General features: G+C 57.1%; 1 protein-coding gene across 1 annotated transcript; it reads right to left on the bottom strand.

Annotated features, from left to right (window-relative positions):
• Positions 1–3,763: 3,763 nt before the first annotated feature.
• Positions 3,764–9,058, bottom strand: DLX3 (distal-less homeobox 3; the record flags this gene model as incomplete). The annotated part of the gene is made up of 3 exons (XM_081162357.1): positions 3,764–5,605; positions 7,173–7,363; positions 8,413–9,058. 3 exons carry the CDS (start codon positions 9,056–9,058, stop codon positions 5,258–5,260), a joined length of 1,185 nt encoding a protein of 394 aa, XP_081018483.1. The 3' UTR covers positions 3,764–5,257.
• Positions 9,059–13,290: the final 4,232 nt, after the last annotated feature.

Below are 13,290 nucleotides of genomic sequence, written 5' to 3'. Positions count from 1 at the left end.
TCCAAGCACATTTTGGCTTCTCCGTCTCCCAGTCTCAAGCTGCTGGGTGGTTGGTAAACAGCTTATTAAGGTGATTAACGCTGCAATTAAAGCTGGAAAAACAGAGGCCAGGGTGCTGGCTGAAGGCTCCCCCTTCTCCCCCTCTTTTCTCCTTCTCCCCCCTCCCCTCCTCTTTCACCCCCTCAGGGTTTGGTTGATGCAACTCGGCCTGACTTAGCCACCCAGAACCCTCACCTGGGGACTGGAAAGCTGGGCATCAGGGGTCCTGTCTCAGCTGCCCAGAACCCCTTTCCCCATGGAGGTATGGGAGCTCTGCTGGACTGGGGAGCAAGTGGTAGTGACAGTGTGTTACTGAGGCAGATGGTGTATGGAGGCTGAATTGAGGTGATGTCTCTAAGATCCCCTGGTGCCTGAGACCCTTTAAAGGGAGGGGCCTCAGGGGCACAGGTAGAGATCACCTTTTTCATCTACTTCCCCAGGTGAGAGGGGCAGGGGATGTCTCCTCCCAGAAGTGGGGCTCATGGTGCCAGGGAGCTTTGACCCTGGCCGTTCTCTGAACCCAGCATCAAGGAAGGATTTAGGGGCCCTCTGGATCCACACCTCCCCTCCAGCATCAGCCCTAACAAATCATGAGGGCCCATGAGGCTACACCCTAAGGCTCTCCTCCACCTCCTTCCTCTACCCCCTGAGTCCTGGAAGGGGAGTTATTCTGTATGTGAGGTCTCCAGGGGTTATGTTCCCAGACCCCCAGCTCTGCCTGTCATGGCCACCATCCTTCCTTCAAGGCCTAATTCAAATGCCAACTCTCCCCAAAGGCTTTCCAGGTTTCCTTTGCACCCGCCACCACCTGCCCCTGCCTGGCCTCTGACAGCCCATTCTGCCCTCCCTCTCTGACTGTGTTGGGTTTGCCCAACTGGGGGTCTCTCCAGGGTGAGCCCTGCCTCTGGCCCTGGTGCACCTGGCACAGGTCTTGTCTTCCTTCCCCAGGCTTCCATCATCTATTGTACCAGCTCCTGGGACTGCCTGGGCTATGGCAGGTGCTCAATAAATATTAGTTGGCTTACTCTATTTTAGAGTGTCCCTAGAGATGGATGGGTCAGCCAACATGGCAAGTGCAGCCAGGGGCCTAGGTCTGCATCAAGGGGTATGTGAGGGGAGCATGGAGCAGGAAGTGAGGGCAGGAGTTGTGGGGAGTAAGCCCCGGCTCCCCTGTAACCATCATCACCAGCAACTTTCATTAGCCAAGCAGTACTCACCACGTGCTGGGTAACTCATTAAGCATTTTACTTACATTATCCTATTTAATCCTCTCAACAACCCTGCTACGTAGGCAGCATTATCCCTGTTACACATGAGGAAACTGAGGCTTAGAAAGGTTAAGTGACTTGCCCAAGATCACACAGCCAGTGAAGCGGTGGAGGCAGGATTCGGGGTCAGCTGACTCCAGCGTGCACATTCCTCACCACAGCATTAAGCTTTTTTTTTTAGGACCGGCCCTGGGGAAGAAGCCCAGCCCCTCCCCCCTCCACTTCCCCCGGGGATCTTCCCTGGGACGAGGGCTGGTGGGTTGGGGTGGGTGGAGCTGGGTGGCTCCAGCTCTCTGACACTCTGCCCTAGGGCAGCTTAGTAAACTGACTAGCAGAAAAACCCATTAAGAGGATCAATTGTTCAAACAGCCCTGGGTTCAAATCCCAGCATTGCTAAGCATTAGTTATATGACCGTGACTGAACCTCTCAGCCTCAGTTTCCCAATCTGGAAAAAGGGTATTATACCACCCATTTTCTGTGTCCCAGGTTGTTGTGAGAATCACACGCAAAGTGCCTGGCACAGAGCAGGCATTTAGCAAATGCCAGCTGTTACTGAGGTTTGGAGGACAGTGACCCTCAGGGCAGGCTAGGGTTCTCCAACCCCCTTCTCTCCCAAAGGTTTTCATAAGGTAAGGGGTGTAGTCAAAGAGCACCTGGCAGAAGGGGGGCCCAGCAGCCCCACCTAGGCATTCTGCCAGGTCCCCCGCCCAAGCCCCTGTCCTTGTGTCCCACCAGTGTGGTGAAGAGGGTGACCTGAGCAGCCTGGAGGTGAGGAGAGGAGGAAGGGGAGGTCAGGGGTGGGGCTGACCCTGAGGGAGGTCACCCGGGCAGTTAATCCAGCCTGACAGAGCAGGGATGAGCAGGGTGGAATTAGGGAGCTTACAACATCCTTTCATCCCGCAGCAGCCCGCCCCGCCAGCCTGCCCGCCCAGCCTCCCTCCTTCCTTCCTCTCTTTCTGCCCTTTTTTTCCCTCTCCCTCCCTTTGCTGGCAGCCCAGCCCTAATAAAATGCAGTGTCTCCAGCAAGTCTGCCCGGCTGCCGCCTCGCTGCTCCTGCCTGCACGCAGCCCTCAAACCAAACTGCTCAGCTCAGCCCCGCCTGGCAGCTGCCACTTAACCCTTGCCAACCCGGCTGGCGTCCTTGGGCTGAAGGCCCTCCTCCCTTCTGTCTCCCTCAGGCATGGGGGGAGGGGCAGGCCTACTCTCTGAGAAGAAGAAGGGTGAAGTGGGGGCCGGGGGTCCCCACTGTTCTGGAGCCCCTGCCTTGAACCCCCGCTGTCTAACAAGGACCTTCGTTGCGACCAGCTCCTTGTGCCTTCTTCGACTCACTGCTTTCTGCCTCACAACAGGGTGGAGACTGTTGTCCCCATTTGACAGATGAGGAAACTGAGGGCCTGACAGGCTGAGCTGGGTCACCTTGGCTGCTGGGTGGCGTTGCTGATTCTTCATCCAAGACGTTTTCCAGTATAGGGAGCTGCCTCCCCCACCCTATGTATGTGCGTGTATGTGTGGTGACTTGAGTGATGCGTGTCTGTGCATCTGGGGGGCCTCTATCTCCTGGAGTGTTCCAGCTTTGGCTTTGTACTTGTGTGATGCTAAGGGGTCTCAGGTGCTACGTATGTGCCTGTGGATGAAGTTTGCCTCAAGTGGGAGTCCATGTATGTATGAAGATGCAGAGATGTCACTGTGTATCTGGATACATGTGTGTGTATAAGAGAGGTAGTCTCACAAGCATGTGCGTGCATTCATGTTGTCTCCCATTTGCACCAAGATGTGTCGCTCACTCACACCTCCATTCATTCTATCACCTTCAGCTCTGTCTCCAAAGTCTTGGAGTCGGGCAGCTAGGAGAGTGGCGGCAGCAAGCAGGCACTGAGTCAGGGCACAAGCTTTCCCTGAGAGGTAAACACAGAACCCCTCATCTGTTGGCTTTCATCCCCCAGCCTAGATCCCAATGGCCTGGGGTCCCTGCCAACTGTGAGAGCAGTGGTATTCCCCTTGCCTGAGGCCCCAACCTCACCCCAAGCTGGAAAGGATAGACAGGAGGGTGAGGGGCCGGGGAGTGCCTGGGTGTGGAGACAGGGGGTGTACACACGTGTGTAAGCATGTCTGCGTGTGAGCCCAAGATCAAAGAGCAGCCCTGAGGTGACCCAGCAGCGGCAGTGACAGAGGGCATCTGGCTGGCAGGGAACGCCAAGCCACCAAACAGAGTGGAGTCAGGGAGGCCGTGGCACTGGGAGCCTCCCACCCACCCAGACCTGCCCACGTTGGGGACAGCCATGGAGTCAGGAGCACCTGCCACCTGGGGCCTGGCCCAGCCCAGCCCTTGAGCCCAGAGCCCCAGCAGAGCCTCTGGAGCCTCCGAGCTCTCTCCCCACCAAACACCTTCCCCAACTTCCAGGCCCTCTCCAAGAGCCCCGTCTGCCTCCAGCCTCCAGTTCAAAGAGCTCAGTGGTTATTTTCTTCTTTTTTATTAACATTATATATAAAGATGGGTCCAGTAAGAAAGCAGAAATGAGAAGCCTGGGAGGGAGAAGCCCGGCTCCGTTCCTGTCCCCTGGGTGGGACTGTTGGAGATCCACCACGTCTCTTCTCATTCTGTGCCTCCCACCAAACCCCAATCCAGCCGGAGCCCACATCCCTGTTTCTCTCAGCTCACAACACACAGGCAGGTACATCCAGGAGGAAAGGGCCACATAAATAGGAAACCACATAGGGAGGAGGCTGCTTCTTTCTGTTGCTCTTAAAAAAATACAGACTATATATATATATAGCTACGGTCTTCTACCTCTTCTTTTCTTCAATGTTTGACCACATCAGGGGAGGAGGAAAGTTAGCTCTAGGGGGATGTCTGGATCAGGGAGGAGCAGTGCCACCAGCCCTCCTGATAGCCACCCCCTCTCCCCTAAAGGCACCAAGCTGCGACCCTGCCCTCTCCCTGTGCACCTCACCCCATGCAATGTTTCCAAGGCCACCGGAAAGGGGGTGTTTTGGGGTTTGTCTTGCCTGCTATGTCTCCTTGGAGATTTGGGGTTTGGCGCCAAAACTGCCAGCTTACTGGAGGAGAGGAAGAGGTGGGGTGGGGGGAATGGAAGAGGCGGGCTGGGGGGGTGTAGAGGTGCCCATTAGGGGAGATTGATCCTATCTGTTAACAATGCCCTTTGTTTTCCTATTTTTCAACAGCTTTTAGAACCAAAGTTGTGCAAAGTCCTGTACATGGAAGAAGAATCGGGTCCTTAGGAAAGATATCTAAGACCCACCCCTCCTCTCTGACCAGCGCAAGGAGAGGAGAGAAACGGCTCCTTGAGTTCTTGCCTCTAAGGCCACAAATATTAAAATATTCCCCCCACTTTCTTTGGTTTAACCCTCAAATCTTAAATGAGGGCTACAAGTGTGGGGCGGGGACTGGTTGAGGTCCCCACCCTGAGTCCCAGTCACGATGTCCAATGTCTTTTTGGCAGAGGGGATGCTCAGGAAGAGGAAAGCCACAGGTGGCTTAGGAGGAACCAGGACTGGCAGGTCCCAGCATCCACAGTGCCTGGTGTCCCAGACCAGGCCTGACCTGCAAACACTCCACAGTCCCCCAGTCCCCAAAGTCTCCAGTCTGGGAAACAAGTACTAAGTTTCAGAGGCTGGAAGGTGACAAGCCACTTAAAGTCAATCCAGGCTCCTGGAACAGAAGGGAACAGCTGTCCCAGCTGGAGTGGAGTGCCCCGACATCTGGAAGGGTACCCCAGTGCCTAGGCAGGGGAGAGAGGTTCAGGGGACATCCTCGGTCCACGCAAATTTCATCTGGAGCTCTTGGGTCCCTGGAGGAAGGGACAAGGGAAGGGGAAGGGAGTTCCCTTTCCCCTGTGCTCCTCGATGATTCCTGAGTGTCAGCTAGGACAGAGATGCCTTCTGTCTGGTCCCGGGAGTCTTTCATGGGAGGTTCAGGCCAGGTGGGTGCTCAGTACACAGCCCCAGGGTTGGGCGGGGGCCCAGGGGAGGCATGGTGCAGGGTGGCCGGCTGAGGCGGCTGCTGCTGTAAGTGGGGTCCGCTCAGGTTCTGTGCATGGTACCAGGAGTTGGTGGGGTCGTCCAGGTAGCTGGGGGAGGCACTGTACGGGAGCGGTGGGGGCAGCTGACTTCGAGCAGGGGCTGGAGTGGAGTGGGAGGAGGTGTCCCAGAGGGCGGGTGAGGGTGGTGAGTTGCAGGCCATGGAATCACTGTTGTTGGGGCTGTGCTCCAGGGGCACCTCCCCGTTCTTGTAGAGCTTCTTGAATTTGGAGCGTCGGTTCTGAAACCAGATTTTCACCTGCAGCCGAGAAGAAAGGGGGAGCTAGTTAGTCTCTCAGAATACTGAGTGAAAACCCTCTGAGGAATCCAGACCCCAATGTCCCACGTCAGGACTGAGGCAAAACCCTGGCATCCTGACTCCCAGGCCACCAGCATTTTTCATCTGGGATAGGACTGTGGCAAGGAACTTCAACTGCTGGGGTCCAAATTCCACTCCGCCACTTACTATGTGTGTGACCTTTGGCAAGTTACTTAACCTCTCTGGTTCTTGCCTTCCTCATCTGCAAAAGGGGGATGGTCACAGCACTATTACCTACTCATGGGGTCATTATGATGCTCAAATAAGTTAAGGCAGATAAAGAACTTAGAGCAGCCTGGTATATAGTAAGCACCCAATAAAAGGCAGCCCAGGTGGGAGATGGGCAGTTTGTGGCCTTTTGTTCACACTGGAAACCCAGAGGCACACAGATACACAGAGACAAACACACACCCACACAAGCATCTCTATGTGCAGGAACATACCCACTCACCGCTTCACATACAGACACCAGGCCATAAAGATACACACACACACAGATACTACTCCCAGATAAACACCCACAAACGTGAGCATCCATGTTCACACATTCTAGCATGGAGGAGACCTCTGGGGCTGTCTAATGGGGGTGACCTGTGGACTCAAGAGCAGGTGAGCCACGGCACCCCAAATTTCCCCTGGGGTATCTCCCCCTCCCCCTGCCGCTCCCCACCCCATGACTGGTACAAACAATGAATCAGCTCCTCACCGGGTGACCCAGATTCCCGGCGGACTGGGCCCCACGCAGCCGCAGCCGCAACCCAGGCCAGCCTGTCAACACCTGCAGGGAGCCAGGCAGCCACTACTCCTCCCCTGAACAGGCTGCTGGGGGTTTTAGGAACAGGCTGAAGGTGAGGCTCCCACCGTTGAGGCCCTATCCCGGTTTGGTGGAAATCTCTCTTCTCTGCTCCAGGCAGAGGAAGGGGTAGAGAATTTGGGCGATGGGCAGCAATGTGGTGTTTCGAAGTAAGTACACGTTTTTGTACATGCACTCACCATGTGCACAGTCACGTCCATGTGCCCCTCTATCCACAAGCACACTGACCCCTGAAAGGTGGGGCTCCTTATGCGAGCACCCCCACGTGTACACAGCTACATTAGCATGTGTGCAAATATTGTACATGCATATGCATGTGTAGGTACACCTCCACACACACATGCCTAGCCGGAGGGGAAGACACATGTGGACTCCTATCAAGTGAGTGACCTGCACTGTCGGGGGAGGGGGTACTGTGGGAGCTGGGGACTCTGCAGTGGAGGGAGAGGGACACCTCTCCTGGCCAGGGGCGTACACAGTTGCACAGGGTCACAAATATGCATGCCTGTACACATGCTAATGCAGAAACTTCGGACAGAAGTTGAGATTTGAGGGGCCCCTCTACCCATAGGCTAGGGTCTCAAGGACCTGCAGGGAATTTAAAGGGCCGTTCAGGCTCGGTAGTGCCTGGGGAGTCCGGGGTCCCGCGCGGCCCCAGCGAAGCCCGGCAACCCTCGATCGCCCCAAACTGACCTGTGTCTGCGTGAGGCCCAGCTGCGCGGCCAGCTCGGCGCGCTCGGGCAGCGCCAGGTACTGGGCCTTCTGGAAGCGGCGCTGCAGGGCGGCCAGCTGGTAGCTGGAGTAGATGGTGCGCGGCTTTCGGACTTTCTTGGGCTTCCCGTTCACCATGCGCACCTCGGCTTCCGGCTCCTCTTTCACCGACACTGCGAGCGACACGCAGGGCGGGGGGTGGTTCAGTCTCCGTCTGCGACCCCGGCGACCTCCCGGGCCCCGCGGGAGGCCCCACCCTGCGGCCCACTGACTCCCCCGGGATTTCCCGGCTGCGCGCTCGGCCGCCTGCGCCCGGGCGGGGAGCGGCGGCGACGGAGCCGACCGGCGGCCGCCCACGACGCGGCGCTCCCAGCGCCCAGCGCCCAGCGCCCAGCGCCCAGCTCCGCGCCCGGCCCGAGCCCGGCCCGCGGCGCCAGCACAGCCCGGGCCAGGCCGCCCCGGGGCGCCCGAGGCTTCGCCCCCGACGCGGTCCCCGCTCGCCGCCCAGCTGGGAGCCCCTCGCCTCCCGCCCGCTGGCCAAGCCCTTCTCTCCTTATCTTACTGTCTGTCGCTTCTTTCCCCTGTCTCGTCCCCTCCGCCGCCGCCGCCTTCTTTTTAAAACCTTTTTATTTTAGAATAATTTTCGATTTTCTGAAAGTCACAAGCATAGTACAGACGACTTTCTCCCTTCATTCCCCCTTCCTTTCCTCCTCTCCTTTCTTCTGTCCTTTCTCTCACTTTGTCTCCCCCTTTCTCTTTGTCAGCCCCTCCACTTCGCAGCCGCTTCCCCCCATTCTGGGGCGTTCCTCTCCGTGCCCCTCTCCCCATTCCCCTCTCCCCAGCCCATATCCAGGCGGCCCTTGGAGCTTCCAGCCCCCGGTGCCTTCCCTCAAGCCCCCTGCAGCCAGGCGCGGGGCCGTCTGCTGAGGTTCCCTGCCAAGCGTCTCGACCAGGAGGCTCCCCGACAGTCTACAGTCCCCTTGGCTCTCCCCTAACTCCCCCCACCTCCCCCGAGACGGCGGCGCACAGCGAGCGGCGCGCAGCGTGGGGACTGGAAGGCCGTCGGTTTCCTCGGCGGCGTCTGTCCCGCTTCTCTAACCCCAGACAGTACACGTCTTGCCTCGACGCTTCCCTAGATTTCTATTTCAATCCCCCGCCTCTCCCCCCCTCCCCCCGGGAACCTTCAGCGTCTCCCACTCCCCGGCGACTCCGCGGTCCTCACCTGGGTCCTGCGCGGGCAGCGGCTGCTCCCGGTAGCCCCCGTACTGCCGGTAGGAGGTCCCGTAGGTATATTCCGACTTGGGCGAGTAGGCGCCCGCGCTCGCGAGCCCGTTGAGATTGAACTGGTGATGGTAGGTGTAGGGGTTCACGGTCTGGCCGTAGGGCTGGCCCGAGTAGTAGTCGTGCTGGGGAGCGCTGTAGTAGCCCAGGTCAGTGACGGAAGACTCGGGCAGGGTGGGTGAGTCCTTGGAGCCCGCATGGCAGCTCAGTGAGCTGGAGATGTCGGTGAGGATGCTGCTGAGCTTGCGATCGAAGGAGCCACTCATCCTGGCGGGAGCCTCGCCACTCTCGGGCCGGCCTCGGCCACCGGCGGGAGCGCGGGGGAGGCGGAGGAGCCGAGGCGGGGGCGTGGGCGCGCGTGTTCGCGGCGCGGGAGGAGGGTCCGGCGGCGTCTCGGGGGAGGGGAGGCCGAGGGGCGCTGAGACTGGCGCTGGCCTTCGGACGGTCGCCGCGCCTCCGGTCGCGTCCCGAGCCACAGTCAAATGCTGCCAGCTCCGCCCGACCAGCCGGTTATAGACTCCGAGGAGTCGCGGAGGGAGGCTCCAGCGCTCTGATTGGCTGCAAGTCTTGCCTTCGAGGCAAAACATGCTCCGGCGCTCTGCCCTCCGCTCGCTCTTTCCCCACCATTCTTTGTTGTTACCAAAACACACACACACACACACACACACACACACACACACACACACCCCCCGCTCCTCCTCTGGTGGCTCTCTCCCGCAGCCCCGATAAAACCCAGTATCTCTAAAGGAAGGAGTGAGGGGAGGGTGTCTATGAAGAAACCCCAGCATCCGTCAGTCTGTCTGTCTCCCTGGCTGGGGGGTGGAAGGTGGGCTCAGGGGTGATGAGGAAGGAGGGGAATTTGCCCATTGGGTGTTTGTGGAGGGAGGTGGTCCAAAGGGACATGTGTGTGTGCGCGCAAATGACAGGCAGACAAACGCGCCCTAATGGGAAAGGTCCAAGGCCCATGAAAACATTTTTTATTTCTTTTAAAATCAAAAGAAAGGTAAAAGGAATTTTAGGCTGAAGAAAATATTTGAATATGTGATTATTAATATATTGCCTTTTACAGCAATGCAGTCATAAAACGTAATTTTAAAACATTTTTTTTTTAGGGAGGAAGGGGTCCATCAGGCAAATGTTCCTTGGGCTAACAAAAGTCATAATTCAACCCAGGGAGGGCCCGCTTGGAGAGGGCCGAGGGGGTGGTGTGTGTGGATTTAGGGGCTTATGGGGAGGGTGGGGGTGCACAGCCTGTCTATAATGACAGTACAGCTATCTCTGAAACCGTGTGTGCAGTTTCAGAGATCACTCAGGAGTAGGGGACCTGGGGTCTGCATGAAGTTGGGTGAGACACAGGCTGGCTCTCTGTATGTTTCCATATGTTTAGGGGCACAGTCTATGCATTTGGGACAGTACTGGGGAGTGTGGGCATTTTTAGATCAGGTGTACTTGGGGCGTGTGATGTGAGGATTTCCTGTGTTCTGCAGTATGCTGAGGTGTGTGTGAGTGCAGGGATGTGTGCGAGAGAAAGTGTGAGAATGTGTGTGGGGGGATGTGTGTGTGAGCAGTGCAAGTAGAGGGCCCTGGGACGACATGTCTGTGTGTAAATGTGTGGTTGCATGCAGAGCTGTATAAAACTCTCAGCCCCTTCCCAAAGCCCAGCACCTGGGAACCATGATGCTTTATTGAACCCCATACCCACCCCAAAAGGCCCTAAAGAAGAGACTCCCCTGCCTAGGGAACACAGTCCCCCCCCCCCCCAATCTTAGTCTTGTTTGGCCTTTAGGTCATCCAAGTTGTTCCCGACGCCTAATCCATTTCTCCATTCCACCCCAAATCCTGCTCCCGCCTTTCTCTGGGAGAAGAAGGAGCTCCCCCAAGTCCCCCAACGCAACCTTCACACGGGGTTGCCCGGTCAGTTCTGTCGCCTTCCCCCGTCCGACCCATCTCAGGACAGGCAGTGCCGGCGCGCCACCTTGTGGTCAGACCTGGGATCTGCAGCCTCCCCGGCCCTCTCTAAGCCCGGGGAGGGGTCTCCCTTGTAGACTCTGTCAGGCAGAGAATTGTGCAGCGGGCTCTGTGCGCCTTTCCAAAGTCAGACTCCCGGGCAGGCTGCCGGGGGTTCCAAGGGCTTTGAGAGCTGCAGTTGGCAGAGACAGAGGGTCACAGTCCGCGTGCCGAGGGGCAGGAGTGCCCGCCAGGTCTGAGCGGCTCCGGGGAGGCCTCGGCATGGGAAAGGTGGGGGCGGGGGCCAGGAGAGCCGAGCGCTATCTGTCCGTCTATCTCCGCGTCCCCCCAGCGCCTATCGCCCGCCGCTCCGAGCCCGTGGCGGGGCGAGTTGCCACCCGCTCTGGATGCCCTCTGTTCTGTTGCCAAGAGGGCGCCAAGAGAGCCCACGGCGTCGGGGGCAGGAAGGGCACTGGGCAAGCCGGTTCCCCTCCCAGGATGGGAGCGGGGGAGGCGGGCAGGGCTTGTGTTGGAGCCCCAGCTCCCCACAGAGGAGGGACAGCCTTGGAAGAAGCCCCTTCTCTCTCGTTCATTCATTCAACAACTTACACGAAGAGGGCCAGGTGATTCAGAGATGGCAGGGGGTCTACCTTCCTCCTGAATTCCTCACAGAAGCTTCACCCCTTCTCCCTCCTCACTCCCACCTCTACCTGTGGCTCCAGCGTAAAATGAACGAATGAGCACTGGACGGAGAGTCCAGGAATCATGAAAAAGTCGTGATGTTGGTGGTGGGTTACATTACAGTAATTTCTATGCTCCATTTTGCTCTGAAAGTCTGAGTTCTAGAAGTGGATTAAAACTGCAGCATTAGAGACTTACATGAGCGATTGGCAATGTGAGGTTAACATCCGGTCCCCCACTGCACTGTGTGCCCTAAGGTAACAGGGACTGTATCTGTCCAGTTCACTGCTGCCTTCCAGATACCTAGGGCAGGTCCTGGCACACAACCTCAGTGCAAATAGATGTTTGTTGAATGAAAAAGTGAGACTCCCCAATACTGGAGAGCAGCCGAATCATGCCAGCTGGGTAAGCTTGTAAGGTCAGCAGAAACGGAGGCATGGAACAGGCGCTGCCACCGAACTGCCCACTCCAGGGTGCGAGCAGAAGCAGATTCCCAGGTGAAGTCACGATGGCCTGAAAGGGGCCTGTCGGGCCAGCAGTACTGGAGCCACAGGCCGCTGGGCGGGCACCTGCTGGCACCTGCTGGCTCGGTGGTGGTGAGGTTGCTGGAGGATGTAGTGGGGCCAGTGCCACCCACTGCGCCTTGTCTGGGCCAACAAGATGAGCAGGTGTCAGCCTGATGGGAGTGCTGCCCCTGGTGGCCGGGTGATGCAGGGCAGTCTGCTCAGCCGCCCGCAGGAGAGAGAAGGGGCAGTGCTGGGCATTACCCACCCTCTTCCTGGCATGAGAAAAAGTACCCCGTTGATGCAAGATGTTTCCTGGAGCCCAAGTATCATGCCACCTGGGCACAGCCACAATAACTGGGCTCACAGAATGCCAGGTCTGAGGGGAGGAACTCAGGAAAGGGGATGGGACTAGAGGGTGAAAGCACCAGCCCTGGCGCTCTCCGTTTTCTGGGGATCTGGCGCCATCTAGCGGTCAGTGTAAGTAGGCCGGAGTCCCCCTCCACTGGGGAGGCCTGGGAAGTGGGACTGCCTGGGGCTTCGCATTGGGGGAGGGGTGGTCAGGGGGAAAGCGGGAGGGGACCTGGAACCCGTGAGCAGGAGAATGGGCTTTGTCCAGAGGGTGTGGGGAAGCGCTGAAAGACCTCAAGCAGGGGAGACGACTGGATTTTCATTCTGGAAAGGTCCCTCTCTCTGCTGGGTGGGGATGAATCAGAGGGGACAAGGCTGGAGGCTGAGAGGCTACCGCAGAGAGGCCAAGCAAGAGGGGAATTGAGTCTGGCTTAAGGAAGAGGCGGTGGGGGTGGAGAGAAGTGGGTGGATTTGAGAAACAGAAGGCAGTCTAGCCATGGCACTTGGGAGTCAGTAATAGGGAGGGGAACAGCTGGGAAGAACCCTAACTTCTGATTTGGGCAACTGAGTGGAAGGCTGGAACCTTCTCTGAGAGAGAACACCAAGGCCAGGGGATGCTTGATGGGGACGAGGGTGTGTCCTGTTTTGGTTTTGTTGGTTTTTTAACTTTTCACTTGAGTATAACATACATGCAGAGAAGTGCAGAAATTATAGTCAGTGGATCTGCATAAGCCAAACACAGCTGTGTAACTAGCACCCAGGTGATGGCGGGTTGAGAAACATTAATCAGAAGCCCCCTCACTCTCCCTCTGCTAATCCCCCACAAGGGTAAACGCTGTCCTGACTCCTAGCTCTGTCGGCCAATGTTGCATATTTTTGACTTTTGTAAATGAAAGTACACAGTATGTACTCTTTCATGTCTAGTTTCTTTTGCTCAACATTACGTTTGTGAGACTTATCCATATTGTTGGATATATCTGTAGACTTCGCTTTCAGTACTGTATATGAGTATTCTATCATATGTATACACCACCACTTACTCATCTGTTCTACTGTTGATGGGCATTTGGGTAGTTTCCTGTTCGGGGCCATCAGAATGGCGTTGCTGTGAGCATCCTTGTATGTGTGTTCTGGTGCACATGTGTCCACACTGCTGTCGGGTACCTACGAGTGAGATTGTGGGCCACGGTGTGTGTGTTCAGCTTTAGAAGATGCTGCCAAATAGTTCTCCAAAGTGGTTGTGCCATGAGCTCAATCTTTATCATGTTTGCGTTTGAGTGTCTTTGAAATATCTAGAAGGAGCTGTCCAGCAGAAGCTGGCTACATGGATCCGGAAA

Source organism: Miniopterus schreibersii, assembly GCF_964146895.1.
Source record: "Miniopterus schreibersii genome assembly, chromosome: 16".
Lineage (NCBI taxonomy): Eukaryota > Metazoa > Chordata > Mammalia > Chiroptera > Miniopteridae > Miniopterus > Miniopterus schreibersii.
The sequence above is the reverse complement of the archived record's forward strand: the minus strand, read 5'-3'. Positions and strand labels throughout refer to the sequence as shown.